At 42.2% G+C, this 22,839-nt stretch overlaps 1 protein-coding gene and 1 long non-coding RNA gene across 8 annotated transcripts in view; one reads left to right on the top strand and one right to left on the bottom strand.

Moving 5' to 3' along the window:
* BBOX1 (gamma-butyrobetaine hydroxylase 1) overlaps positions 1-20,113 on the bottom strand; it is a 33,470-nt gene extending 13,357 nt beyond the window's left edge. The window contains exons 1-4 of one of the 7 annotated variants that reach the window (XM_086891947.1): positions 19,665-20,113; positions 16,698-16,827; positions 11,274-11,672; positions 9,512-9,626 (exon numbers count right to left, since the gene is read on the bottom strand). In XM_086891947.1, the coding sequence (XP_086748073.1) occupies positions 9,512-9,626; positions 11,274-11,495 (337 nt within the window). In that variant the 5' untranslated portion in view covers positions 11,496-11,672; positions 16,698-16,827; positions 19,665-20,113. Of the gene's footprint in view, positions 1-9,511; positions 9,627-11,273; positions 11,673-15,869; positions 15,952-16,697; positions 16,828-18,752; positions 18,896-19,664 lie in introns of those variants that run through there. The other 6 variants (XM_086891946.1, XM_086891948.1, XM_023928505.2 and 3 more) reach the window with 6 other exon arrangements.
* Positions 9,542-11,841, top strand: LOC111930482 (uncharacterized). The gene is made up of 2 exons (XR_015287682.1): positions 9,542-9,646; positions 10,899-11,841. It is a non-coding gene; the product is annotated as an uncharacterized LOC111930482 (long non-coding RNA).
* Positions 20,114-22,839: the final 2,726 nt, after the last annotated feature.

Raw genomic sequence — 22,839 nt, forward strand, 5'->3', positions numbered from 1 at the left:
TCTCAAAGCTGTCAACTGTTGCAGCTCAGCTAAGCACAGAAGCAAAATATCCTGGTGATTATGACTCTCCAGGCTCTTTCATAGCAACTTTGGGTCTTACATGTTTCAGACTTTTTGTGGGCTATGAAATAATGGAGCATGTCAGCCTTCAGAATGAGAAAATGAGGTGTGATCTGCTTGTTGGATCTGAAAAGCTGTGCTGATAGCAGATACCAAAGACCATTTAGACAGATAAATGGGCCTGTTGAAGGTACTGTAACACACAGAAATAGATGTGGGGAAATTACTTTTTCTCCTGTATAAAAGACCTATTTCAGATACTTCCCAAATGTAACACTGCCTTCTTGTTCCTCCTTATTCCCACTTGTAATATCATCTAAGTTTTTCAGTTTACTCTCTTGTATGCACAAACATACACACGTGTTCAAACCAAAAACAGTGCACAGTAATGAGTAAAAAAGAAAAAGATGCTATTTCTTACTTTTTTGGTTTTCCATAAAGTTGGCATTATTCTAGTTTTTTTTGCAAAACTTGAAACATTACTGGTTTAAGTCAAACATTCTCTTAAATATTAAATCACAGCTTTTATTCTTACAGTAAAGACATATTTGTTTTTCCTTGCTTTTATATATTTAGTCTGAAGCTGTTATTCTTAGAGGAGTGTACTATAAAGCATGAAAAGATTTAATCTAGAATAATTGCTTTGTTTAAATTACAACTACCTTACTTGGTATTTTAGCTACTATTCAGATAATTTACCCAATCATCAGTCACAGAGATCACATACTAGAAATGAGACCACATGAAAATTTGCGAAATTATACAGGTGGCATCACCTGTATCTCTATTTATTCTAGTATCTCTTTGATGGACAGGACCAATGACAACTATAACAAATTCCAAGGAGCTTTCAGAATTGAGAACTCTACACTGATACTCCCAGAACATCTACCAAAACTGAAGAGCTTTTTTTTTTTTAATGTTTCACCAGTTTGCATTTTAAAATCACCAACAAACAAATAAACAAGAATAATCCCCAAATACCAACAAAACAAAGAAAGCTAGAGAGCAAATATGGTTCAATCCTGCCTTGCAAGGCCATGAACTCTTTTCCTCAGTTTCCCTTTTCTCATATAAATTCCCTTCCAGTGTAGCCAGTATCCTTAAAGGTATAGGTTTGTCTCTCTTTTCAAAGGTGCAAGCTGGTACACTTAGAAATCCCACCTTACATTTCAAAGAAGAAAGGCTCCAAGTTTCCAGCCCTTCAGTGCCATGTTGATGCAGGCAAGAGCTTTGAGCTGTTGCAGGAGTATCCTTTCCCCTTGGCATTTGCCAATATACTCTGTAATGACACCATGGTAAATACACTGGAAGTTGAAATTATGCATGTAGCTCCAAGTGGTAATATGAATGTGACCACTCAATTTAATACTAAATATCCCAAAGAAAGTGATTAATTTTAGCATAGAATTTCCTGCAGTCTTTTTCATCTTTATGCTTTACGTATTAGTAATTGTGACTTTCTTCAGAGAGCTCTTCGAGCTTAATTTGAATATACTAGTGCCAATTTTGATTCTTCTAGTAGCTGCAATAATTTTGAGGTTTAATTTCTAACACTTATGTCTGGCATAGACATGAACTACTTTTAAACAATACATATTTGTATAAAAAACAGTGAAGGAATTCTCCTGACTAGTCCTGGAGAGCATCACAGCCCAACACAATAGGTGAAAGACAAGTCATAGGTCTGCACTAAAAAAAAAGCAGCATTTATACCATGGTTCCTGATGAAAATGCTATATGTTGTCCAATATTTACAATTTGACAGATGACCAGGTCCATAATTATTTGGAAAAGGGACAGGAAAGCACAACTCAGAGAATGGAAAACAGATCTTGTGGTATGAAGACAGTTATGTCCTTCCATTTAAGAGTATTTTTTAAAAAGACTGTCTGGAAGTCTTAGCAAACTGTGTGCCTCCCCATGGCATGTTATTCTTCACAGGAAGAAACAACAGGAACTTTCTACCCATTTTTATTCACAAAATCTCTTCAGCCTGAAAATCTATCAAGGAGCTGTACTGAACTGCACAGGGACTGCACTCTTTGCCAGTATTTCCTGGTGGTAACTGATCCCACTCAAGCTCTTCATTGTTTTATCATGTCATCATAGAACAATTTTTTCCCACTGCTAAGGCAGTAAATACAGTTTCCATTGTGCTATAGTAGAAATATGAGAACATATGCTCTGAAAGTTGAAGGGGTAAGAAAGATAGGAATGAGTCATTAGTACTGGACAGCCTTAGGTCTCACTTGCACAGCACAGCTGCAGTTGCCAAATTAAAAATCTTCATGTTTGCAAATCACAAAATCAGCTAGGTTGGGAAAGACCTTTGTGATCATCAAGTCCAATGTATGACCAAACACCACCTTGTCAACTGGACCATGGCACTGAGTGCCACATCCAGCCTTTCTTAAACACCTCCAGGCACAGTGACTCCACCACCTCTCTGGGCAGCTCCATCCAATGCCCAGTCACCCTTCTGTGAAGAAATTCCTTCCTGATGTCCAGCCTGAACCTTCCTGGCACATCTTTAGTCTGTGTCCTCTTGTTCAATTGCTGGTTGTCTGGGAGAAAAAAAGACTGACACTTGTCTGCCTACAACATCCTTTCAGGGAGTTGTAGAGAGTGATAAGGTCACCCCTGAGCCTCCTTTTCTCCAGGCTAAACACCCAAGCTGCTCTTCATAGGGCTTGTTTTCCAGATCCTTCACCACTCTTGTTGCCCTTCTTGGGATGCTCTCCAGTGTCTCAACATCCTTCCTAAACTGAGGGCCCAGATCTGGACACCGCACTCCAGGTGTGGCCTCACCAGTGCCGAGTACAGGGCAAGAATGAGCTCCCTGCTCCTGCTGGCCACACCATTCCTGACACAGGCCAGGATGCTGTTGGCCTTCTTGGCCACCTGGGCACTGCTGGCTCATATTCAGCCAGCTGTCACCACTATCCCCAGGTCCCTTTCTGCCTGGGCACTGTCCAGCCACACTGTCCTCAACCTGTGGCACTGCAGGGGTTTGTTGAGGCCAAAATGCAGGAGCCAGCAATTGGTTTTGTTCAGCCTCATATTGTTGGATTCAGCCCATCTATCCAACCTGTCCAGGGTCCCTCTGCAAATGTAACTGAACAACTCATACAGGATAAGAACAAGTCTTGTAGAATTACTTTGTGTCTTTATTGATAATTTATGACTACTAAAACCCCAGATCTGTGTGCTTTGCAAAATAAGAAGAATGAAAGACTTTTGAAAGAATTAATGCCTCTTTCAATAATTTCAGAACAATAAAAAGAGAAAAACAAAAGAGAAGAGGGTAAAGAGAAAACAAAAATCCCATTTCTTGATCATACCAGGTTAGTCGGAACTACTTTAGAGTTTGCATGAAAGGAGATGATGCCCTTTGCTCAGTACCTGCAGATGGCAAGCATCCATCAACACTTGGAATTATCCAGCATTTACTACACAAGCTGGGACAATGCTGATCAAAATCTTCTGGAGTAATGTAAGAAACTCTAGACACCACTAAAGTAAATTACTTCATCAAAAATTATTTTCTCTACAGCATGTATTTTAATGTTTGTTGAAAGCCAAGTGTATTTTCGCTGTATTGTGAGTTATGCATGTGTCAGCCTAACTCATGTCATTAAGCTCTCATCAGATATTACTACAGGAAAAATTCAAATGACCAAATTTTTAAAGTAAAAAATCACTTTTAACTTCATCTTCCTAAAATTATCATCTCTCAGGACCTAGCAGAGAAACTGAAAGCACCATCAATGCTGTTAACATTCTGATTCAAACTTCCGTGGAGCTGGACACATTCTGTGCCGTGCTGAGTCCAGCTGAGCCTGGCTGCAGCTTGGGCTGGAAGCAGGGGACGAGATTGGGACCAATTCCCTTTCTCCTGGAGCTGCTGCATCTTCTTCTGCAGCCATGCTTTGCTTCAGCTCCCTCTCTTCCTGTGTCTGATGGACAAGTTCCTCCATCTCCAGGCAAACCAGGCTCATGTTAGTTTCCACCAGGGGAAGTTCTGATTAAAGATCAGAAACACTTTTTCCCTGAGTGAGTGGTCAAAGCCCTTGCTGCTTCTTGTGACACCTGGTAGTGATGCCCTCTGCCCTTTGGGACAGTGTGGCAGTGTGCTTCTGAGACCTCTCGTGTGCTATCGCCTGCTCGAGCATGGGGGAATAAATCGGCATGGCTACCATGGAGTGCCCAAAGATATATCTGAATTCCCACAGGGACTGTATGGTCTGAGGGGCTGCATCCAAAGACCAGGGGATGTGGTGAACTTAACAATAGACGGGGTTCCCTGGGGGCAGGTGTCTGATTGTGACCGCAGCACAGGGGTTTTCACCTTAAAAGTCTGAGCTCCTTCCTATTTTGGGATGACTCCATTAGCATCCCCCCAGCACCCCGCCTTCCAAGGCCCCACCTTTACTGCCTCCATGTCAGCAACCCAGTTCAAGGTATGACCTGTCCCAGCTGATTGGATTCCCACAGGACAGCTGCAGAGAAATGTCAGGTAGAGAAATAGAGAGAGCAAGACAGCAGAAGGTTATCAGGAAAAGAACTAGACGACCTTTAAAGCCCTTCCCAAGCCAAACCATTCCATGATTCTAGATGATGTGTGGATGTGTATATGAACTAGATATTACTAGTAATATTATTATCATTATAATAATTTTATTTATTCACTATCCTACTATTTAATCTTCTTATTATTATTCGTAGACTTCTTATTACTATTTACTACTACTACTACTACAGTTTCTTCTTCTTACATTTCTTACTCTTCTAATTCTTCTTATTCTACTTACTCTTCTAATTCGTCTTATTCTTCCTACACTTATTCTTCTTACTCTACTTACTCTTCTAATTTGTCTTATTCTTCTTATTCTCTTTTTTCTTCATATCTTTCTAATCCTTATATTCCTTGACTTATTATTCTTATTATTTCCTAGTACTACAACGTCTTCTACTTACTCTTCTTACTCTTCTTATTTATCTTATCTTTCTTAACCTTCTTATTCTTCTTATTCCTAGACTTATTATGAACTACTAAAACAATTTCTTCCGCTTCTTATTCATCTTACTCATCTAACTCTTCTTAATCTTCTTATTTTTCTTAGTTTTTCTTACTGCTACTACTGTTTCTTCTTCTTCTTAATTGTCTTCTTCTTCTTCTTCCCATTTTTATTCTTATTTCTTCTTTACTACTGCCATTTCTTTGTCTTCATCTGATTGTTATTGAAGTCATAAAGCCTCAGGATGGTGGGTGGGCTGCAGGCCAGCTGCCATCTGCAGGGCCTGTGCTGGTCCCCGCAGCGGGCACTAATCCTCCAGCTGTGGTGCCAGGCAGGGCCAGCAGCACAGTCTGCGCAGCGCCCGCAGTGCCCCCCTCATGCGTGAGGGATGTTTCTTGCGGGGGCCCGGCTGGCACTCACCCCAGGCCTCCCGAGGCGTGGGCACTGGCAGCTCTTCTCCTGAAAAGCCTCCCTGTGGTTGCTCGCTGGATTCTTCAAGGAGCTCCAGGAGGTTCACTCCATCCCACTCGTCGTCCTGGGGTAGCAGGGACTTGACCTTGATGCTGTGCACGCTCATCATTTGCCCGTTGTCCTGCTTGAGATCTTTTACACGGTAATCTTCCCAGCCTGACTGTGTGGAGGGTCGATTACCGTACTCTTTGGGCATCTTCTGGCTGCTGAAGTCTTCCTCTTTGGAGAACTCTTCTTCAAGGGACTCTTCCCAGTCCGACTCTTCCAGGTAACTACCAAATCCTTCGTGAGACACCTCTTGCTCTCTGTATTCTTCCCACTCAGAGTGTGCTGGGGACCTAACAACTTCACGGAGGGAAAGCCCTTGCTCCTGACATTCTTCCCAGTCAGAAAATTCATTGACACTCTGGGCTTCTCCTATGGATGGCTCTTGCTCGTTGAAATCATCCCAGTCAGAGAGCTCATGATTTCTACTGGCTTCCACTTGGGACAGGTCTTGCTCACTACAGGCTTCCCCCAGGGACATGTCCTCATAGCTACCGGAGTCTCCTTGGAGCAGCTCTGGCACTTTCTCATCTTTACACCAGGAAAGCTTAAGCTCAGCAGCCAATACTGCCTCCTCACCCTCTTGCTCAGCCCAGACCCACCCCCTCTCTGCCTCCTCCTCCTCCAGCTGCTTACTGAGGGCCAGGGATTGCACTGGGCTGGATAACAGGCTGGGGGAGCAGCTTGGACTGTGTGGAGCAGAGATTAGGACCAATTGCCTTTCTACTAGAGCTGCTGCATCTTCTTCTGCAGCCATGCTTTGCTCCAGCTCCCTCTCTTCCTGTGTCTGATGGACAAGTTCCTGTATCTCAAGGCAAACCAGGCTCATGGTCTCAGAGCTCATGTGCTCTCCTAAGTCTAGCTGAGCTTGGTTGCTTTCTATGGGGCTGTATGTGGCATGGACTGACCTGTCTGTCTGTGCTGGTGGAATGTTCTCGCCTAGGCCAGGAGACGCTGCTGCCTTTTCCACTGCAGGAGGCAGAGGCTTGGTGGGCTCCTCCTCCCCAGCAGTAGCAGCTGAGGCAGCAGCAGCTGTTGTCTCGGTGTCCAAGGGACTCCTCGGGGCAGGAGAAGTGCTGCGCAGGTCATGTGCTGCCTCTCCTGTCTCCTGGCTTCCCACACTGCTGGCAGAGCTGGTCTCCAGCTAAGTACCAGTGTGGCCATCCTTGTCTCGCTCTTGGGATACCTCTGCCTCTGTCTCATCTTCTCTTTTGAACAGTGTGGATGGCCTTGCACGTCTCCTTCCAAAGGTGACACTTGCTGGTATCCCTCAGCTTCCCACAGGCAGAGCTCTTGGCCACTAAGAGCTCCGCATTGGGAAAGCTCTTGCTCCGCCTCGTCTTGCCTCTCTGTGTCCATGTTGACCAAGGCTGGGCCCCTCCTCTTTCTCAGTCTCCAAGAGCGGCAGGACCGAGCTACCCCCTTGCCCCCAACCAGTGCCCACTCAGGGCCGGCTTTTCAGCCAGCTGGGCAAGGGGCTGGCTGCCTCGGAGTTGGGCTTCACCTTATCTCGCTGTGTCTTGGACGTATCCTAGTGCCAGATCCCGGGAACTGCTGCCTTGCGACACAGTGGCTCTCACGGGACTGGCCACTGCAAGGTTCTACAGCCCCTGTACACCCCTGCAGGGCGTGGCTCCGCCGTGTCACAAGGCTCTCTGGGCACCGCAAGGTTCCACATCGCCAAGGGCCCAGACACATCACGCCTGTGTTGCCAAGGGCCACACCCACAGCCCTTCAACGGCCAAAGCCGCCACAAGTGTCATGGAGCAGCCCCTGGGCTTGTGGCCTTCTAGCCCCTTCTTATCATCTGCTTATTAAAATGATCCAAAATGCCTCTGCCCAAATTAAGGTGCAAACCACATCACACTCCCAAGCCAGTAGGATGGGTTTTAATGAACACTAAATGAGAGAGAAAGACAAAGAGAAAAAGAGTAACAGAGACAGATTAAGTAGAAAACCTCACTGCTCTGTGGATGCCAGTAGAGTCCCCTTGATGCTGTCCATCAGGTCTTCTTGGTGCTGAGGGTGCCCCAAAAACCTGCAGTTCAGTGGACTAATACACATTTGGGCCAGGTGGGAATGCCCAAGTACCTCCCATGGCAGGGGCCAAGTTTGACAGTCTCCTGCAACAGACTCTGGATCTCTTGCATCTCCTTGTATCATGTGCAAAGAAATGTGAGGTGTAGAGGTAGAAGGAAATAGGAAAAAGGTCTCAGAGAGAGAGCAAGTGAGCAGAAGGTTATCAGGTACAGAACTAGATGGTCTTTAAGGCCCTTCCTAAGCCAAAGCATTCCATGATTCTAGATGATGTGTGGATGTGTATATTAACTTGATATTACTATTAATATTATTATCATTATAACTATTTTATTAGTTATGAGTTTAGTTCAGCCAGCTGAGCCTGGCTGCAGCTTTGGGCTGGAAGCAGGGGACAAGATCGGGACCAATTCCCTTTCTCCTGGAGCTGCTGCATGTTCTTCTGCAGCCATGCTTTGCTCCAGGTCCCTCTGGACAGAATTTGAAAAAGCATTGCTCATAGAATGAAACAGATCTTTGATGTATATTTTTACCTGGATGGCTCCTGGATGGAGAAGAGCAGTGGCAGAGCAGAGAACTGGTTTCCAAAATATGCACTGTATTTAGATTCCAAGAGTAAGCAGTGTGCAAATGCATGCATGTGAAGGCAAATCACAGACAGTTAAGTCTTCACAATAGGTGAAAAAAATAGCATAATATCTGAAATATTGAACTCTCAGTAATTAATACCTTTGCCAATGAACACAACCTGACATCTAGATTATTTTGTCTGGGTATTAATTAAAGCAACATTCAATTTATGTTGATCCCTTTGAAGGCTACAAAACATCCTGCTAGCTTTCACAGCATATTCATTTTCACAAATAAAAAATCAAGTCTAGTTTTCCTGAATGAGGTTTGTATCTTCACCATATTTACTCTGGAAGCATGCCAAACCCTTTGTAATAGTAAACACAACTGTTTACTTTTGCCAAAATTAAAGTAGATACAAACTTTTGTATTACCAGGGGAAAATAGTTTTATTTGGAACTATGAAGTGTCTGTTAAAGCATCCACTGAAATTAATGGAAATATTTCTCATCATTCAAGTTTTAAAGCAGCAATGTCCTATTTTAACAGATACTTTCTCAATACCGAATACAGATGCACAGCTTTCTGCAACAGCAGATCTCACAGGAACACTGTCAAAAGCAAATCACAGGCATCCTGCAAGCTTTCACACTTTCATGCTCAGTCTGAAAGGCTGCCAAAGTAATGATGATATGCTTCAGGCCAAACCTAGTGGGTTTATAATTATTCACTTAAAAGGGTAAGTGATTTGTGCAGGGTAAATGTTACAAAGACAGTTGTACTTTTGTACTTTGTGATCAAAAGACAGTCTACCAGTAAAACATGCATGGGAAGCAAAGCAAACACAACCTGAACTTCAGCACTACAAACTGCTATGCTACACAGTTACTTTTTAACAAGAAAACCATGAAAAGGGGAAAAAATATTTCAGTTGTAACACCCTTGCAATTCCAAATAATCTTTCTTTTTAGAAAAATTTAAATGGTTTAAACAGCACTTACACAGTTGCATAGTCACAGACCACTGCTGAGCCACAGAGCATGGCTCACTGTGAGACTTTCACAGTTTTTAGGAAAGTAAATGCAGCCAAATTAATTGTACTTCTCTCAGGTATAGAAGGTAGAAGAGGGAAAAGATAACCTCGAGTCCCTGTCATGCATGTAACAGCCTGGCCCTGGGCACCAAGGGTTGTTGCCACTGCTTCAGCTGGGTAGACCTGGTCCTCACACAGGCATTTCCAGCCAGGACTGTCAGTGTCAAACCCCTGCATTTGACACAAGCATGGCAGACATGGATTTCATTCCTACCTGGTAAAAATAAATCTGCTCGCATTACAGCTCTGGCTTCTTCAGAGAAACATCGTTTTTTCAACCACTCAGCTTCATATTCACTTGTGTGTTCGTCAGGCCATGTAATAGAGATCTTTCAACACAAAGGAAAAGGTGAGTTTAGAAAAGAAAATTTGGAAAATATCATCTAGAAAAATAAAACCCCTTAGAAAATGCAGAAATTGTAATACTTAGATCAATAATATCACAGTTAAACTTTACCCGAAGCATGATAGCAAACAAGTAACGAAAACCTGAACACCATTCAAATTCTGACACTTTTTATAAATGCTCATTTTCATTTCAACCCATGACCTAATTTACTGGTTTGTGTGGACTGTTTCCTCTGTGGGAGCTGCACTTAATAGAAAGAAGGGAATTGTAAAAACTGGTGCATATGACTGGGGAGAGCACTTCACCCCAGTTCAGAAGAGTGAAAACATCTTGCAAAACACTGACAGGTCATGAGAAAAAAAAAACCAAACAAGACAGACAAGGACTTTGTGCTAGGAGAGAAATCTGTCCCCTACTTTTGAAGACTTCCCTCTACCAAATTAATTTTTAAGAAGTGTTAGGTTTTTCAGTTCCTGAAAAAAACATGGAAAGAAAGCATATGGCTTTGCTTGTCATGAACTGAAAGAGCCCAGTCCAGCACAGACACTCAGCTGGATTTTTAAGGCAGATGAGTAGGTATCAATTCCCAATTCACATGACTCTGCTCATTCACATGATGGCAAAACACTATCACTATCATTTTAGCATTAGTGCTGTGCTTTCAACAGTTTCTGAATATAAGTGGAAGCAGACAATTCTTAATTTGCCTAATCAAATAATAAATTTACATTGCATTAATTTTGTCTACAATCAACTTAGAAGCCCAGAATTCCTCACCAGAGATCCTTATCCTGTGGCTGAGATATTAACACATGAATCAGCCTCTACAAACTGCCCCTGCAGCAAGGCTGCCCCATCTGACCCAGGGTGGATTGATGCATATTTGTTTAAAACATCTTTAAGTATACAATGAAGGAAATGAGTTTGCCAAAGAAGCCATGTACTGCTTTTAATAAAACATTAAAAAATCTAAGTAATATATTAAGTTTTAATGTATCAGGAAAGATTGAAATTCCTAAAGAGGGCAGCTCCTATCCTCTCTTGCTCAATAACCTTCTGTTTTCCAGGAAGAAATGTTAATGCAGATAAGAAGACAGGGATACAGACATTAGTCCAATTCTGATTATTGGATTCAAGTTTGGTTTGAGAGTTCACTCTAAGATGAAGATTATTTTACATTGCAAATTTGCTAATAAAGCAGGTATTTTTGTTATGGATTAAGGTCACAATTGTTTTACAATTTGTTTTTCAGATTTTCAAGCCATTTACTTAAAGACTAAAGAGAAGAAAAAGTGTAATTAAATTTGCAAGAAATGTCTGTATTTTCAACAACTAGTGATGAAGAAGCATATGGCAGAATTTTAAAATGCTTTGTTATATTATAAAAACTGAAGCCTGGGTTTATGCAGCCTCTGTATAACATCTATAAAGTGAAGTTTTGTATGAAGGTGGAAAGATCTGAGCTCCCCAGACTGGGATTCTTCCTAAAAGCTTTGCAAACACCTGGTAAGGCTTGCAAATAAGCAAACTGTGATTAGAATATAACTTGGAATTGTCTCGAATTTAGACTAATAAGCATTATTAGACACGTTTCATGAGAAGGTGAATGATGGTTTGCATGAAATACCTTCCTTGGAGCTGCCAGAGCAACCTTCTTCAGCACGATGTTGACATCCAGGTCCTCGAAGAGCAGCCTGCGTGCTCCGGCGGAGGGCAGGAAGCACTGGGGACACTGGCAGTTGTCCCTCAGCCAGACGCAGGGGTAGCTGCTCTCACTTCCATCCTCCCACTTCACGCACACCAAATGGCCCTCGTCCAAAGCTTCCACCTTCAGGATCCCCAGGCCCATGCTGAGCTGCTGGGTGGTGTGGAGCACTGCAAGGCTGAATGCTCCCAGTGAGTGGCTCCCACCCAGGCAACACACCCGGCCTCCAGGGACCCCGGTCCTCAGCAGAGCGTGAGCCACCGACCTCCACCTTTTGGGCTCTATATTGAAATCGTCAGAGGGAATTCTGTCATGCAGCTCCTAAAATACCACAAAGAGCAGCTTATTACTGAAGAAGTCAGTACAGCAAAAGGTCAGAGTTACAGTGATTCCCCCTTCTCTTCCAATTAGCTAGACTTCAGGAATATTCATTAAATGTTGCTTACAGACAGTGTACTCAGACACATCTATTAAAAAATCCTTTCAATCTGATCCATCATCTTGGGAGTCTTTTCTTGCTACCTCCTCTGACCAGAGATTATGCAACCACCTTAAAACCTCCTCTCCTCTTGGTTGGACTAAGAGCTTGTGCAAACCTGGCCAGGGCAAATGAGTCTGTGAGCTCTGACCTCCCCCCCCCGAACCCAGAGTGGATTTTCAGGACAGATGCTGGAAGTGCTTTCTTGTGGATCCTTTCTTCTTCCTCATCCTTGTTTACTTCACCCTAGACCTGAGGTAACTGGTGCCAGCTGGTAAACCAGTGTCACTGGTATTTTATCTCCTTGTTCCTTCAGGTGGCTTAACTCAGTCCAAAGTTCCAATCAGGAGGAATATTCAGGAAGGGGTGGGCTTTGGTGGTCACAATTTCTTTATACAGTTTGGACATAAAGGGCAAGAAATCATTCATAACTATGTTTAAGCCCTTAGCCATAACACTTCAGTCTCTCACAAAAAGACACCTCAAAATTAATTCCACAAACCAAAAGCCTGAGCTACTGTTAAACATGTTCAAAACCTAAAGCAAGAAAAGTACACACATCATAATCTCTGCTGTGGATACTATGGAATAGAAAACACAGAATCCACCTCCCTGCAAGGAAAAGGTTTTTAAACATGACTTTAGAAACAGCAAGAGAGTTCCGTGAGAGTTCATCTCTCCTCTCACAGCCAGACCACTTTCTAGAGATACAGTTTTTTATTTAGAGCCAGCTGCATAGTTTACTGCAGAATGATGGTGTATCCAGATCCTAGAGTTAGAAAAGTTCTGGTCTAATGTTTTTCTTATTCAGAAAAATTCAGGGGAGGCTCCCTGAATAAATAAGTCATTACATATATATTTTAATAGACTTTATCAATGTCAAACATTGATTTTTTTTTTTTTTCTTAAGATCACAGGGCAAAATATTGATGTTACCAGGACCAAAGTCTTGCCAGTTGTCTTTGTGCACAAAAAAAAAAAAAGTCCTGGGCTTCAGTATTTTGACTCACAAAGGCCTACTGGAGTTATCGGATGGTTTTTCAGTATTTTTCCTTTGCTGCAGTTTAGAACTAGGCTACACAGGACTCTTGGGTCTCCATTTGTTTTTATTTCATCTGATTGAGTACAGAAAAGCAGAATACTGGGTTTTTCTCTTTCTTGGATAGTTTATGGATGGTAGTCCCACTGGACCAGTAAATACTAATCCTCACTTGCAATGCAGTACAGCTAGTTTTGTGCATACAGACTTAAACCTCTTTTATCCAAAACTGTGTTTATATCCAGACTGAAAATATTTTCTTTTATACAAATGTGTACATAAATATACCTATGTCAATATACATATATTTGTATTTCCACCATACTGCAATTTTCCCTTGAACTGTAAAAATATTTATATTGCAAGACTGGCTGCAGTGTCCTTCTGAGATTTCCTGGACAAAGTTTGATTATGTATGGCTGAAAAGCTGTGTTATGCCTTAGGGTTTAATAAAAAAAAAGAAAAGACCATTTCAACCATAAACTTTTGCTACATCTGTACTTGTTTCAGGATAGTTCTCTTTTCAAAGTTAGCAGTTCACCTTGCCTGACACCTGGACAATGCTGAATTGTCCAGCACAAAGCATGGTACTCACATCCACATGAATTTAAGCACCTGAGCAACAGAAATGGTCAGATCAAATTATTCCACTTATCTTTCCATGTATAAGGAATTCTAGAACAAAGCACTCTTCCCAGAACCAACCACCCAGTTCCTTTGGGGATAGGGATGCTTTTCTCTGTACACTAAATATAGTAGGAACTCCTGCAGGTATCTGCTTAGGACCATGAGAACCAGAATTGCTTTAGCAGTTTAAAGCCATCAGTAAGCTTCTCCAGCTTACTAAATGGGGGAAGCAGGAGAAATCCAAAGGTCTGGGGTCTATTAAACACCTATGTATTTAATTTCAAAGTTTCTCCATAAAGTATTTCATACATTCATTTATCCAGTCGTCCACATGCTGGTTCTGCACACAAATTTCTTGTCTTATGTAAGTGGATTTCCAAATAACTTCAGTATTATCCACATGCTTAGTGTTTAACCTAAGCAAAGGCTCTTCTTTAACTTTAGCATGGTGGTTATAACTACCTGGATTTTGTATATGGACATTCTATAAATATTTTTCTTCAAAATGTCAAAACAAGGGACTGGAAAATATATTAAGCCTTTACTTTCTGAATGTCTCAAAGGGAAGATTCATCCTATATCTGAAGCCCTGTGTGAAGCTTGCTTGATTTAAAGGGCTTCTAGACATCTCCTATTTTTTCATCCTATTAAGAAATCTAAACTTGCTTCTAAGAGGCTCCAAATACATTACTAGTAATAGAAAACCACGTTTTTTACGGCAAGAAACTGAGGTGAGTTTATTGTCTTTCCATCACAAATGTCACCTAACTGGTATTTGTTCATCTGGTAATAGGTAACTTGGTCACACAAAATGCATGTCAAGCTGTGAAAAGCCAATTTCATTTTGATTTCTCTCAACACTGATTGTCAGAGGCATGTGGAGGAGGGGGAGCACATGTGCTACTTGCAGGAGGCAATTAAGAGAAGATGGAAGAAAACTTCATCTTTGAGGAGACTTTGCATGGCAACCATTTCCTGGCTCACATGGGACAGGCCATCAGCAGGGCAACACCAACAGCACTGCACCCTCCAGAGCAATCAGATGGCAAAAGGTCTCCACCAATGGACTGCTGTGGAATGTTGCACTTGGCTAATACATGACCCCCAAACTCTTGGTCCTGTCAGCATGTGGACTTTGGAAGGAGCCAGGGGGCATAGAAGTAACTGCATCAGAAGCTCTACACTTTGGTTTGGTTTTTTTTTGGCTTTTTGAGTCTTAGCTTTTTGGGGCTTTTTTGAGTTGCGGCTTTTTGAGTCTTGTGTTTTTGCTTTGGCTCCAGCCTTTTGAGGTCTGCTTCTTGCCTGGCCCTAGACTGTTTTTTGTCCCTTTTGCCCCAGTTCCAGCCTGCCTTTTGGCTCTACTGCCCTTGCTGGCCCTCATGTATGCACTTTCCCTCTTGCTGGGAGCTTGGCAGGACACTGGCTGACCTGTGAGCCTCGTGTGTAGCCTGTGTCCTGCCCTACCTCTTTGCCCATCCCAGCACCTGCCTGTTCTGCCTCCCTGTGTCCTTGACAGATGCCCTGCCTGCTTTGTCCCTGCATTCCTGCCTGAGCCGCCTGTGTACAACCCTGCCTGCCTCCTGATGCCTATATAACTTTGGTCAAAGTTATAAGGTGCCTATATAGCTTGAGTTATAAGATATCAATATTACCTGATATAAATATAATCTGAATCATAGCGCTTTATCCTATATAACCTGAATCGTAACTTTTATACTTATATAACTTGATATAAGTACCCTTCTATACAATGTAATGGCTAGTATATGGTTAACTAGTTGCTTAATGCTGAATAGAAAAAAAAGAAGAAAAAAAACTCACCAGGTGGACAGCTTTAGAGATAGGTAAGTATAGTACTAATAAAAAATTGGCAAATGTAAAGCCAATTACCCACAAAACAAAGAATTTAGACCAGTTAGGACCAGACAGATCAAGGAACACCGTAACTGTGCATGCTCTGAACACAAAGTTGAAAAGTTCAGATGTGAACAAGACCTTGGAAGCCTTCACCAAAGACCCCTGAAGACCCCTGAATTGGGGAGGGACAAGTGCAGTGCAAAAGAACTATCTAATAACCATGAGATCATACAATGTAAATTAGTTCCTGCACATATATGACAATGTTATAGCGACACAGTAACACTAAGCAATACTTACTGTATAAATATACCAGAGCACTTGACAAAGGTGGGTGAGTTAGGTGGAGATATCCTCCTCACCACCAGCACTGCAATAAACAAATAACTGCCCTACAGACATCGGTCTGTGGGGATTTATTTCCAGCCTGTCTTTTGGGCATCACTCCAGCCCATTGCTGTGATCCTCGCTGCCATCCTGTCTGGGGTCCTGCCCCTCCTGTCCCATTCCCACTCACCTGGTGTCCGGTTGCTGTGGGAGCTGTGCCTGTGGAGCCTCTCCGAGAGCTGTGTCCCTGACCATAGTGCACACACACACACACAGAGCCTCTGCCACCCGGGTGTCAACAGCACTCCCTGACCCTCTGGTGGTAACGCCCTCTTTTTCTGTCTGTCTCCCTTCTCTCTCTCTCTCCCTACCCATCCTTTTCCATTTTCCTTTCTCCTTTTCTGTCTTTCCTAGTCCGCTTTAGTAGGGAAACTATTTTTTGTTACCAATAAATAGTTTTCAGATACAATGTTGTCTCACTTGCATTAATTTCATCCTAGATCATCTGTTTAAAAAGATTTCCTCACAGCTCCCTACAGTGGAATGCAACAGAAGCAGAATCTTTTCTAAATCCATGACAGCAGGTTTTGTAAATGCCTTTTGGAACAAAAGGCCAACCTAAAAGAAACAGACACAACCAATCCTCACAGGCACAACTTCCAGATAAAAAACAATAAATAAATAAATAAATATAATAAAACTGGGAGCCACTGAGGTGAGATAAATGTAACTTAAGTTACCATGGGAAAGGCTGTAAGCCAAAGGAAATTTTCACCTTTGCTTGGATGTGAGAGGCTTTTACAGCTGTGCTCAACTCACCTAACTTCAGACATGTACCATCATGACTTACACCCAAACATCAGTTAAGATCAGCCCCAACACTCCTAAATAGGCATATTTGGATCACAGCTCAGCCAACTTTTTCAGAAACCTGTGGTGGCCTACAGCTGGCCTGGAGGCCTCACAGGTATAAATAATCCCAACTTTATAACTGAAATATTGTTGATTACATAATTACCTTGCTTATGTAAGTGGACCAGAAAGGCCTGTTGGAGAGCAGGCCCAGGCCGCTGGGGATTCTGCCTGCTATGGGCTGCTTGGGCTGGGATAGCTTGACCAACGAGGATTAACCACATGTGCCTTCTGAACTATGTAAGGAGGAGAAGTCTCAATAAATTCAGCTGGCCAGCTGCTGCGCGTGACTTTTGTGTGTGTTTGTTGCTGTCCTGCCCCTGACACATTATCACAACAGAAACCTACTTTAGGAGGGGACAAACCAAACTCTTTTTCCTCTTGAGTACAAAAAGAGCCTCAGTGACTAGCGCCAACATGGATGTTAGACCATGTTACTTATACTTCAGCAAGACTACTTTTCATGGCATTAATTCTATGATTCACTGATGCTTTTATTTACTGACACCCTTCACTATGTACAATTCACTAAACTAAACTGCTGGGACAATCACAAACGGTGCCAGCCCTGTACTTTACTGTGACACAGAAAAAGCCTGGACTGCTGTCAGTGATGCTGCTGTTCCACAAGGCTGTAGTTTTTGGTGTCATCAGACAAACCTGTAGTTAACCATACAGTACCCTCTAGAAATATTTTTAGTCATAAGAGCCAGAATCTGAAAGAGCCACTGCATCCTACAGAAAGAGAGAGCAGGATCTCCTTCACAGGCTGCAACAGAAGCATTCAGTATCTTCAGGAGAGGAAATGATTCCACTAGATGCTTTGTAATGTTCATAAAAAACATTATACGTGGCTTTTAAAATCCGTGAATCTGCTTAGTGCACTGCCCCAAACATATTCAGCTCCTTCATTTATGTCTACTTATTAAAGTCAATGAACTTGTAACTGCCTATTACCACTGTTAATTAGGAGAGAATTGGGCACTCAAGCTTTGGTATTCTTCAGCTTCAAGAGGAAGCATGAAGATTATTATAGCAAAAAGATCTCCCTTGTGGTAGAGTTAAGCATTTAATATTTAAATACACTGTAGTGTTTGCATTAGCTTTCTGTTTCTGTCTTCACTGTAAAGCAATTCTTTGGGTTACTCATCTGCCAAGAGAAATCCTGTAACAAGAAAAAGGCTGTTATTTCCCCTGAGTTATTCATATTATAGTGTCACTATTAAAATAAAAACTCATTTCAGAGTGACTAAAAATAATTGCTATAAAATGATTTCTAGATGTTTTTCTACTTAGATACACAAATGTAATAGACCTGCCAGTCTAGGTTTTGTCCCAGACACACAGCACCAGACCAGAAGCTTCTCCTTTCATCAGGATTTTCTCTGATTTGCATGAGTGGAGTGGTAAGAGTATTCTGGGTTAAGTTCTACACAGACGCCACCCAGCATGTCTTCACTGGTCTACTTCGATAAAGCATTTCACAACAACTAAATTTGTCACTACCTGTACTACATTGCTCAAGCTTCCTAGGTGTGACTTATGTGCCAGGTGATTGTCAGGCACATAGTCCTCTCTTTCTCAGCTGCACCATGCAAGACAGGACATTCAGTCTCTCTGGCTGTCCTTGGTATAATGGCAGTGAGGACATGAAAGAATCAGATATAGAAGCCCTAACTCCACCAGCAGCACAATAGTGGAAAATAGGAAATCAGATGTTTGCTACTGGGAACCAGGACATGTTGGTATGCAGAAACAATGCCTATAAACGGCTTCTTAAAGGATGGTTTGGTTCCTGTTTCCAAGCAATATTAATGCCTCCCGTTAATGCCTGGCAAAATCTGCAATAAGTTGTGGCCAAGAGAACATTTTCCATCCAGGGAATGCAGGATGATCTGCAACACACCCCTTTGATTTCAGAAAGCAAAATATTATGGTTCATGCTATGCCTGATATGCACTACCTTGTCCTCTGAGTTTATATAAACAAGTTAAATATATTATTAGAAGTGGCAAATGATACTATTTAAGTATTAAATAGCACATTCTATGAGCTCCAACAAACATGAATGGTGGCTCTACAGAACTGCATGGCCTGAGATTATCTGCTTGCTAGCCAAGGAGGAAAGTGTGTTATTAAAGGACAGGACTGCTGCACATACATCAGTGATGGGTTTGAAGTCCAATAGTCAGGAATCACCACAATAGAAAGAGCAGTAGAAGAGTGGCACAAAGAGGAAAATTCTTCTTGGTGGGACTGGTGGTTTACTTCATGGCTTCCAAATTGGAGACTGCTACAAAATGCATTTATGACAGCCACTGTAATCACTGTGGTGTGTGTACCTGCCTGTATTATGATTTAATGTTACAGTTGTAACACTTTGTCCTGGAAAATGAAGCATTGAGACTTGCCTGAAAGAGACAAGGTCTCAAGAAAAGGGCACAAAAACTTGACAGCTTGACGGACAACAGACATTTTCACTTCCCCCTGAAGTTGCTAAATAGAGCTTAAAGACTAACCAGCAAAATAGATACAAGAGTGCAAAAGTAGACCCAAAGGATGTTAAACATAGCTGGAACCAGTAGACAATGAGGAACCTAATGGCTTTTGTGGCAAAGCCATGTATAAGAAGCAAGACCTAAGAGACCTAAGAAGCATGCCCTAAGAGAAGCTCAAGGTGAGGTCACCTGCAACACTGGGGTCACTCAGTGGGTATGACCACCAGAAACCCCTCAGTCAATCCTGCAGAACCACAAAAGGACACGCAGATAGAGGTGGATGCACATAAATTAGTTCCAGGAAAAGTGGTGCTTGTGTATTAGCTAGACAATACATTGTAATGAATATGTATGGTCACGATGGAATGAATAACTTGTTGTAAAGTTCCATGACACACCTGATTAGGGAGATATCCTCTGAGTGTGCTCAGCACACTGAGAATAAAGAATACCTGCTTTCTAGTGCTTCAAATTGTGTTAGAAAGTTTGTTTTCTAGCTGAAATCACCCCCAGTATCATCCCTGCCTAAATACAGCACATCTAGTGTCTTTGGTTGCAAGGCTAAATTACATCACCTTGTATTCCAGCGTGCCAGCGTCTGCAGGAAAACACTTGTCTGATGCTGTTACCTTACAAGCAAAGCCGCAAATATGCATTGTAAAAGCAGAAATCCCTGTGTACCCACACTCCTTCACGGCTGCACAGCACTGTGTGTGAAGGGTGAGTGGAGACACTGCCTGAAGGGTCCCTGCTCAGGAGCCAGGCCTCAGCCAGCCCGCGCTCCCGCTCCCAGCCTTCCATCTCCTTACTGAGCGTAATGAGCGCAGACGCCGAGGCAGACAATTTGCGCAGGCAGCGGCTGCAGACAGACAGGCTTCCAGCATGCGATAGCCGCTCCCTCACGGGTGGGGCCGGCCGATACACGGGCAGCCCCCAGCCGCAGTCCCGGCTCGGGCCCGGCTCCGCTCACCCCGTGCCCGGCTGCCCCTGCGGCGGGGCGGGGCCCGGGCGGCTGAGCTGGGCCGGCCGAGGCCCGGGCCCGGGCAGGGCTGGTGGCCGGCGTTGGTAAAGGGGTAGTGCTCTCCGGAGAATTTGTCCCTTTCTTGAGTTAAGGGGAATCTTTTATGCGTTATTTATCACCTCAGGGACACACCGGAGAGCAAAGTTTTGTTATCCTTGTTATCACCACACTGACTTTGCAGTTACACATGAATTTCAGAAGGCATTAGGCCTGGATTTGGGCACGAAGGGTGGAAAACTGCTCATTTCCCGTGGCTTCTTTTCCCCTGTGTCTAACAAACCTTTCCCAATCACTTCAGGCTCCTGGGATGGAGAGGTGGTGGTGGTGGTGGTGTGGAAGGAAAAAAAGCACCTGCAGTTTTAAATAGTAGATGTAATCTACAGTAAACATTGCCAAAGAGAGACAGCCTTTTATGAACGAGACTATGGTCAAACAGAGCCTGTGCTGTGGAACAAAAGAATCCCAGCCACTTATTTTTGTACCCTCCAAATTGATGGGGCAGATTTGTATTAGACCAGCAGGATCATCCCCCCAAACTTTGCACTGGTGAGGCCACACCTCAAATCCTATGTTTAGTTTGGGGTCCCTCACAAAAAGAAAGACATTGAGGTGCTCAAGCATGTCCAGGGAAAGGAAAGGAGCTAGTGAAGGGGCTGGAGGACAAGTGTGATGACAACCAGGGAGGGAGCTGTGGAGAAAAGGAGACTTGGGAGGAAAGGAATCACTCTCTACAACCACCTGAAAGATTGCAGTCAGCTCGGGGTCAGTCTCGTCTCCCATGTAATAAGCAATAGGAAAAGATAAAATGGCCTCAAATTCTGCTAGGAGGGGTTTAGATCGGATATTATTTTTTTTTCTTTTCACCAAAAGTGTAGTCAAGCATTGGAACAAGCTGCACGGAGAAGTAGTGGAATCACCAGCCCTGGAGATATTTAAAAGCCATGTATGTGGCTTATGGACACAGCTTAGGGGTGGACTGGGCAGAGCTGGGTTAACAGTTGACTCAATGATGGTAGAGGTCTTTTCCAATCTAAATGATTCTATGACATGATTTAATGACAAGTCTTCTCAGCAGTAAGCTTCAGGCAAGTGAGCTTCTTGGAAAGAAATTTTAGAACAACATTAATACACCCTCACTGTTTCATGCCTGATATATTTTGACTGGCAAATATATTAATGACATTTATTTGACCAGTGTGTTTCTTGTGGTTGAAGGGACAGCGGTTGTAACAGAGAGAAATATGATTTGTGTAGTTGAGGGCAATGGCAGAACATTGCACCTACCAGTTTTCAGCTGGAGTGGCTGATGTTGGTCTTCAAGTTTTTAGCTTTTATTGCACTCCAATCCCCACCTTCTTCAGTATGCATAAACTGGTGGCATAACTGCCATGAAAGAAGAGGAAAATGGAAAAGGAAAACCTTTATTTATCTCCAGATGGAAAGCTTTCCCTAGCTGTGCAAGAGGCACCTGCTCCATGAGGCACTCAGTGGCTGTATTGTGGTCTGCAAGGCATCCAGAAAAGTCCTGGTGCTTCTGTGTAACCAATAAAGGGAAAACCTTAACATAAGTTTTGCCTAATCATCATTTTTCAAAGACAGTAAAGCATTCACAGAGATGGAAAGTTGGAACGTTGGCTAGTTGGATGGGAACAAATACATGCAAAAGTGAAAATATTCAATGGCTCTTTAGAAACATTTTTGGAGTTAAAAAGACTGAGTCTGCAAATGCAGACTGGAAATTAAGTATTTGTGTTGGTAATTGTAATTTAACATCTTCAAAAAAACAACCTTCACATGCCAAGGCAGTGCCAGTAATGTATGGAGATGGATGCATTGCTTTCTTTTAAGGGAAAGAGTAATAGGAATTAATTGCTTCCAAATTGGGTCCCAAATACATTTTTTCAGTTTGCTTTAACATTCTTGCCTTGTTTATTTTTCTGTTTGCTTTGTGGAATACATACATTTTTGGTTGTCATAGCTGTCTTTTGTTTTTTTATTAATTTTTTGTATGAACTAATATATACCTCCCACCTCCCCATTTAAATACATTATTTGAAACCAGGAGCTTGAAAATTCTAAATTATTTTCAAGGTTTGATAGATTGCATTTCTGCCAGATAATCAGGTTCCTTTCATAAATACTGTTTACAAATGGCTTTATTTATTTATTAATTCCAGAGGTTGTGTAAATCTTTATTGCCTTTATCCAAAGATAATAATTACTTACCTGCAGGTATTTTATATAAAGGACATACCTTACTCTTTGTCTCAGTCATTAGTCTGCAAGTAGTAACTCCTAAAAAAGAGCAGGATGAACATTTTGCCTGTGCTGAGTGTTTAGATTATTGCTTGAGAAACCACATTTCAACATAGTACCTTAACACTAAGTTTCTTAATTATTTTTGATTCTTTTTTTTCTTTTAGAAAAAGTACACATTAAGTACATACTGGGTGAAAGAAAGTATTTTATATTGTATGCATTTAGAATTTGCTTTGTTTTTATTAAATGGAGAAAATAATGAATTAATTTGTTTCAAGTGTCTAAATAATACAGTTATAGGCTTTTAATGAGTGAAATCTGTTATTAACAAGCTGTGTATATAAGTACACATATAAATCCCAGTCAAGGTGGAAAAAAAAAGAGACAAAAGTAATTTAGTTTGGACTTTAGGAAGAAAAGTACATATACCAAGAATAGAGATTTCTTTTTCCCCCAGTCAAAAGGGGAAC

The sequence above is a fragment of the Cyanistes caeruleus genome, chromosome 6 (assembly GCF_971803275.1).
Source record: "Cyanistes caeruleus chromosome 6, bCyaCae1.hap1.1, whole genome shotgun sequence".
Lineage (NCBI taxonomy): Eukaryota > Metazoa > Chordata > Aves > Passeriformes > Paridae > Cyanistes > Cyanistes caeruleus.